The sequence below is a fragment of the Mandrillus leucophaeus genome, unplaced genomic scaffold (genome assembly GCF_000951045.1).
Source record: "Mandrillus leucophaeus isolate KB7577 unplaced genomic scaffold, Mleu.le_1.0 Scaffold146, whole genome shotgun sequence".
Taxonomy (NCBI): domain Eukaryota; kingdom Metazoa; phylum Chordata; class Mammalia; order Primates; family Cercopithecidae; genus Mandrillus; species Mandrillus leucophaeus.
Window position 1 is genome coordinate 845,217 of NW_012101432.1, and position 7,539 is coordinate 852,755.

At 40.7% G+C, this 7,539-nt stretch overlaps 1 protein-coding gene across 1 annotated transcript in view; it reads right to left on the minus strand.

Annotated features, from left to right (window-relative positions):
- The window catches only part of NOP58 (NOP58 ribonucleoprotein), a 36,150-nt gene that overhangs the window by 6,728 nt on the left and 21,883 nt on the right, over nt 1-7,539 (minus strand). The window contains exons 7-10 of the mRNA XM_011974477.1: nt 5,870-6,004; nt 5,036-5,181; nt 2,948-3,074; nt 287-450 (exon numbers count right to left, since the gene is read on the minus strand). Of these exons, the coding sequence (XP_011829867.1) occupies nt 287-450; nt 2,948-3,074; nt 5,036-5,181; nt 5,870-6,004 (572 nt within the window). The remainder of the gene's footprint in view (nt 1-286; nt 451-2,947; nt 3,075-5,035; nt 5,182-5,869; nt 6,005-7,539) is intronic.

Consider the following 7,539-nt stretch of genomic DNA (forward strand, 5'->3'; position numbering starts at 1 on the left):
TTTTTTTTTCCTGCCAGAGATAATATTTTCAGTGTGCCAACCACAGGGAGATCCTAGGGGAAAAAAAAGTACTAACACAATGAAGAAACTGGCTTTAAATCAACAAATAACAATTTCTTCTAACTTTATCCTTCAGTGTACACAAAGTGCTTTTTATTTAAATAACTCACCATTCTGTAACGAGAAAGAGACAATAGAAAGATTTAATGTGTACTACAGAAGAAAAAAGGGTTGTAAAAAATGAAGAAGTCCAACCTCAAAAACAAAACAAAACCCTGTAACACACCTTTCCTTTGTGTTTGGGACTTGTCTGGCCTACAAGTGAAGCATGATAAATGAGACCGTACTTAGGGGTATCCCGTCTAGATTTGAGGGCTCTGAAGAGTGCCTTTTCTGCTCCAAGAATCTGAACGGTAGAAGCTGCATGCTTGGCCAAATTCAAAAGAGAACCTATAAAAGAAAAAAGTTACAAAGAATGCACCTTCAAATATAAGAATGTTCCATGTACTAAAACAAAAGACCTATACAATATTATAGCCACCACAATAAATAAAAATCACATATAATATAGAATTCTATAATCCAGAGTTCCCTAAAAACCTTGATGTTTCATTTGTAATTCCTTCATTAGCATAAGCAGGTTTGCAATGAATGCCTAGGACAAACTGAAGGTTAAGCTTATTAAGTCCAATGTCTCTATTCACCTGAGAGATGGTAGTACCATTCTATATTTCATTAGTGTACTACAGGAGTGACATAAATGTCACACACAGGAACACTAGGTTTTAAGTCTCTTGCCGCCCCACTCGGCGCCCCCCCATCCCTATCTACCCATTAGTCACTTTTGTAGCCCTCTCTGTGGTGCAGTAGTATTGCAGTGCTTATATTCAAGTAAACAATGCTCAATGTTTGTTATTCTGGATTTTTTTTTTTTTTTTTTTTTTTTGAGATGGAGTTTTGCTGTCGCACAGGCTGGAGTGCAGTGGCACGACCCTGGTTCACTGTATCCTCTGCCTCTCAGGTTTAAGCAATTATCTGCCTCACCCTCCTGAGTAGCTGGGATTACAGGCGCCCACCATCACGCCCAGCTAATTTTTTTCGTATTTTTAGTAGAGACAGGGTTTCACCATCTTGGCCAGGCTGATCTTGAACTCCTGACCTTGTGAGCCACCCTCCTCGGCCTTCCAGAGTGCTGGGATTACAGGTGTGACCCACTGCACCTGGCTGCTGGAATATTGTTATAACTGTTCTATTATTACTGTTGTTCATATCCCACTGTACCTAATTTATAAATTAAGCTTTATTGTAGATATGTATGTTTAGGAAAAAACAGTATATACAGTATAGGGTTCAGTACTATCCTCTGTTTCAAACATCCTTGGAAGGGAGAGCTTAGAATATATCCCCATAAATAGCTGGGGACTATTGTTATCAACATGCTGCTTAGTTGGATATGCTGAATAGAATATTTATTGTCAGAAAACAGACTCAATATTAATGCTATGAATTTAAGCACTAGACATAGTTTAAAAAGTGTAATAAATACATAGTTCCTTTTTTTTGAGATGGAGTTTCGCTCTTGTCGCCCAGGCTGGAGTGCAATGTCACAATCTCGGTTCACTGCAACGTCTACCTGCTGGGTTCAAGCGATTCTCCTGCCTCAGCCTCCCGAGTAGCTGGGATTACAGGCTCACGCCACCAAGGCCAGCTAATTTTTGTGTTATTAGTAGAGATGGAATTTTACCATATTGGCCAGGATGGTCTCGAACTCCTGACCTCAGGTGATTCACCCACCTCAGCCTCTCAAAGTGTCGGGATTACAGGTGTAAGCCACCACGCCTGGCCAACAAACACATACTTCTATTAACCCCTGCCATTGCTTACTGCTACAAGTTTAGCTGTACCTAAAATGGGTGGAGGCAATGAAATCATCTGATCTTATAGCTGAGGGCACTTGAATGAAATCTTTGATTAATGATGCAGCTAAAAGATATGCCAGGTCAGGCGCAGTGGCTCATGCCTGTAATCCCAACACTTTGGGAGGCCGAGGTGGGCAGATCACCCAAGGTCAGGTGTTTGAGACCAGCCTGGCCAACATGGCAAAAACCCTGTCTCAACTAAAAATGTAACAATTAGCCAGGCATGGTGGCAGCGCACACCTGTAATTCCAGCAACTTAGGAGGCTGAGGCAGGACAATTGCTTGAACCCGGGAGGCGGAGGTTGCAGTGAGCCACTGCACTCCAGCCAGTGTAACAGACTGAAACTCCGTCTCAAACCAACAAACAAAAAAGGAGTTATGCTGTTTTAAACACTCTGATGCAGATGATATAGGATCTTTTTTGATGGATTATAACAATGTCTCCAAGTAACATAAAAATGATGAATCAGCACTTCATTGTATTTGTAGGTATTCAATTACATAGCATTTTAATTATAGCATATCATCCTTATAATACTGCCATACACATATACAAAGTTTTATTATAAATCAGTTGTTGCAAATATTTTTCAAAGTCAAACATATTACATCCACACACTCAACAGTGAAACTAAGATAATCAATTGAGGGCATAAATCCTCTACAGTGATTTCTTAAAACTGTATTCAAATCTAGGTCTAGTGAGTTTTTATTATGAAAATGTTAACTGTTTTATCCTTCTGCATGCATCTGATTATTCTAATTAACCATAACAAACTTCTAACAATGGACTACAAGTGTCTCAGAAGAGGTAGTGACTAAAGATGCCTTCATTATCCAAAAGGAAATCAGGCAAACAAATAGAAATCATCATTGAACACTTGGCCCTTAGTGATCTCCTACATACCATCTACTTTTGTGTTATTAGCTAAAATTTCTTTAATAGCTGTGGTTTAAAGATGTAAACAAAATCCTAACCAGAAAATACTTCAAACACTCATATTTACAAATTACATTAAAACCATCACCTGCATGAGCAATAAGCCGTGCTCCAACTAATTCCCCAACCATGACTGTAACATTGGGTGCAATGGCCATCATTCGATTTTGCAGATATTCATAGAGCTGGGTTCGATATTCAGAGATTTCAATCACCTAGTATAAGGAATAAAGTGAGTCACAAATATCATATGAGTAAAAACAGTATAAAATTCCTGTCTAAAACACTGGAGCCCTCAATCATGAAAGAGCAGCTACACAACCCTGGGTACATCAACTATGCCTAACATCAGTTTTCTTTTTGTTTTTTGAGACAGAGTCTTGCTCTGTCACCAGGCTGGAGTGCAGTGGTGCAATCTCGTGACGTCGTGATCCTAATATCAGTTTTCTATAAAATGGCTATGGTGAGGACTTTCTTACGTAATGTATGTAAACCACCTAGTCCACTGCCTGAAAATGTAACTGTACTTTTAGAAGATTCTAGGCCAGGCACAGTGGCTCATGCCTGTAATCCCAGCACTTTGAGAGGCCAAGGCAAGCAGATCACGAGGTTAGGAGATCGAGACCATCCTGGCTAACACGGTGAAATCCCGTCTCTACTAAAAAATCAAAAAAACAAAAACAAAAACAAAACAAACAAAAAAAATCTAGCCAGGCCTGGTGACAGGCGCCTGTAGTCCCAGCTACTCGGGAGGCTGAGGCAAGAGACTGGCATGAAACTGGCAGGAGGAGCTTGCAGTGAGCTGAGATCGTGCCACTGCACTCCAGCCTGGGAGACAGGCTAGACTCTGTCTCAAAAAAAAAAAAAAAAAATCTAAGCGCTAAGCAGCTCCTAGGCCCAATGGCTCTCGCCTGTAGTTCCAGCACTTTGGGAGGTCGAGGCAGGTGGATCACAAGGTCAGGAGTTCAAGACCAGCCTGGCTGGCCAGGCGCGGTGGCTCAAGCCTGTAATCCCAGCACTTTGGGAGGCCAAGACGGGCGGATCACGAGGTCAGGATATCGAGACCATCCTGGCTAACCCGGTGAAACCCCGTCTCTACTAAAAAATACAAAAAACTAGCCGGGCGTAGTCCCAGCTACTCGGGAGGCTGAGGCAGGAGAATGGTGTAAACCCGGGAGGCGGAGCTTGCAGTGAGCTGAGATCCGGCCACTGCACTCCAGCCTGGGCAACAGAGCGAGACTCCGTCTCAAACAAAAAAAAAAAAAAAGGCCAGCCTGGCCAACATGGTGAAACCCCATCTCTACTAAAAATACAAAAATTAGCTGGGCATGGTGGCACGTGCCTGTAATCCCAGTTACTCAGGAGACTGAGGCAGGAGAATCGCTTAAACTGGGACCTGGGAGGTAGAGGTAGCAATGAGCCTGAGAATGTGCCACTGCACTCCAGCCTGGGCTATAGAGCGAGACTCTGTCTCCCAAAAAAAAAAAGTTTCTAAGCAATAAACATTTGTGTCATGCTCTCTTTAATTCCCATATGACTATCTTCAAATCTGAAAGAAAAAAAAAAAATCGCAAGATATAGACATAAAACTCAGAATTAAAAAGCTCAATCCATAATTCTCTGCCATCTTTTTTGTTTTTTTTTTTTGAGATGCAGTTTTGCTCTTTTTGCCCAGGTTGGATGCAATGGCGCCATCTCGGCTCACTGCAACCTCTACCTCCCTAGTTCAAGCGATTCTGTCTCAGCCTCCTGAGTAGCTGGGATTACAGGTGCATGCCACCACGCACAGCTAATTTTTGTATGTTTAGCAGAGATGGGGTTTCATTATATTGGTCAGGCTGGTCTCAAACTCCTGACCTCAGGTGATTCACTTTGGCCTCCCAAAGTGCAGGGATTACAGGCGTGAGCCAACACGCCCGGCGTCTTCTCTGCCGTCTTAATTGATTTTTGGTTAATTCATTATTCAGACGATGATTGTAAATTACTTCCTTTTAATATGTATTTCCCCCTTTTAAGTATACAAATCATGATGGCATCAGATGAGGTAGTGACTGAACACCCTCATATTTATGTTATCAGGTGAACAACAGTAAGTGTAAATCATCATTGCCATCAGAAAAATTAGTATTATAGAGCTGGTAACACCACAACTAGATTCTCCAGAAGTAAAATTTACCTGGGTGCAAAGATGCAGAATATTGCAAATATCTTCTTCTGAAACCTCTGTTCCCATTGATATCTCTGCAGCTGCTTTCACTTCTGCTTCAACTTCTTCCGGCAGCAACTCAGAAAGTTTGGCAGAGGCATAGTTCTTCCTATCGCCTGTGGAATGTTTGCAGAGGATGAGGGAGAATCACTCTTCAACAAATTATATAAAATCCAGCAAACAGTCAAAAGAAAAAGTAGAAAGCCAATGAAAAGGATGCCTAAACAAAACAAAAAAATGAAGAAGTTTGACCTAGTATAATAGTTTTTTTCCTCATTTAAGGGTTTAAGTTTAGATATGAAATGTCTCCCCAACACCTTCCTCCAAAAAATAATCAGAGTAAAAACAAGACAAAATATGCCACAAAACTTATTACAGAAAATAAGTAGCAAAAATTTAAAAAGACAGGACTAATAATAATGTCACAGACAATTTTATACTAAAGCTGGTGTCAGTAATTTGTAAGTCAAGTAAACCATGAATCAATCAAGTTCCTTTGCACATTAACAAAAAATCAACAATCAAGTTCCTCTGTATATTAACAGTAGAGACAGCAATCCTGTCTGTAACACTAAATACAGCTATTTAGTATTAAGTACTAATGTCATGTCATAGGCCATCAAAATCTAAGTTAAAATTCATTTTGTTTCTTAAATTTAAGACACTAAATTGCTACATTTCCCAAATACATAGAAATTGCAAAAACCCTGGGAATCTTGCTTAACAAAATGCTATATGTTATGTTTTAGGATGCAATCAAATTCATTTACTTTCAATGCCTTAAAGGATGAACAAATTACTCACCAACTTTCTGTAAACACTTGCAGTATGTCAAATTATCTGAAATAATTTTTCCTAATTCAGGGAAATGCCAGCCGTACCATTCTCTACATCGCATAATGTAGTTGTTTAGTTCTTTATCCAAGTCATCTAACAAAGCTGTAGTAGATTAAAAACAAACAAAAACAAAAACAAAAGAAAACCAGGAACTTAAAGGGATTTATTGTGGTAAAATATACACAATATAAAATTAAACACTTCAGGCCGGGCACAGTGGCTCATGTCTGTAATCCCAGCACTTTGGAAGGCCGAGACAGGCAGATTATGAGGTCAGAAGTTCGAGACCTGCCTGGCCAACATGGTGAAACTCCGTCTCCACTAACAATACAAAAATTAGCCAGGCATGGTGGCTCATGTCTGTAACCCCAGGTACTCTAGAGGGCTGAGGCAGAAGAATCACTTGAACCCAGGAGGTGGAGGCTGCAGTGAGCCGAGATCATGCCACTGCATTCTAGCCTGGGTGACAGAGCAAGACTGTGTCATAAAAAATAAAAAAACAATAACAACACTTCAACCATTTTCAAGTGTACTATTCAGTAGCATTAAGTACATTTATGATGTTATGCAACCATTACCACTATCTATTTCCAGAGCAATTTTATCATCACAAACTGAAAAATTCTGTACCCATTAAATAGTAACTCATTCCCACCTTCCCCCCAACCTCTAGTTATCTCTATACTTCGGTCTCTGAGTTCACCTATTTTAGGTACTTCATATAAGCAGAATCATGCAGTACTTTGTGACTATTTCACTTAGCGTAAGAAATGAAATGTGTGTCAGAATTTCATTTCTTTTTAAGGCTGGCTGACATTCCACTGTGTGTAGAGGCTGGGTGTACGTTATCCAAAATGCTCGGGACCAGAGGTATTTCAGAGTATTTGCAAACACATGTGAGGTTATTTTGAGGATGGGACTCTTTTGAGATGGAGTCTCGCTCTGTCGCCCAGGCTGCAGTGCAGTGGTGCAGTCTCGGCTCACTGCGAGCTCTGCCTCCCGGGTTCATGCCATTTTCCTGCCTCAGCCTCCCAAGTAGCTGGGACAACAGGCGCCCGCCATCACGCCCGGCTAATTTCTTGTATTTTTAGCAGAGACGGGGTATCATCGTGTTAGCCAGGATGGTCTCGATCTCCTGACCTTGTGATCCACCCGCCTCGGCCTCCCAAAGTGCTGGGATTACAGGCATGAGCCACTGCGCCTGGCCGTTTTACATAATATTTTAAATAATTTTGTGCATAAAACAAAGTTTTGACTGTGGCCTATCACATGTGGTCAGGTGTAGAGTTTTCTACTTGTGGATTCATGTGGTAGCACAAAAAGTTTTCGATTTTAGAGCATTTTGAATTTCAGATTAGAGACATTCAAGCTGCATCCACAAGGCAGTTTATCCATTCATCTGTTAAAAGGTATCTGGGTTGTTTCCACTGTTTGGTTTTGTAAATAACACTGTTATGAACATTGGTGTACAAGGAACTCTGAGTTCTTGTTTTTAATTCTTCTGGGTATAAATCTAGGAAAAGACTTGCTGCTTGAACACATTTCTTTTTTTCTCTTTTTAGAGATAGAGTCTAACTCCATCACCCAGGATGGAGTGCAGTGGCGCAATCTCAGCTCACTGCAACCTCTGCTTTCTG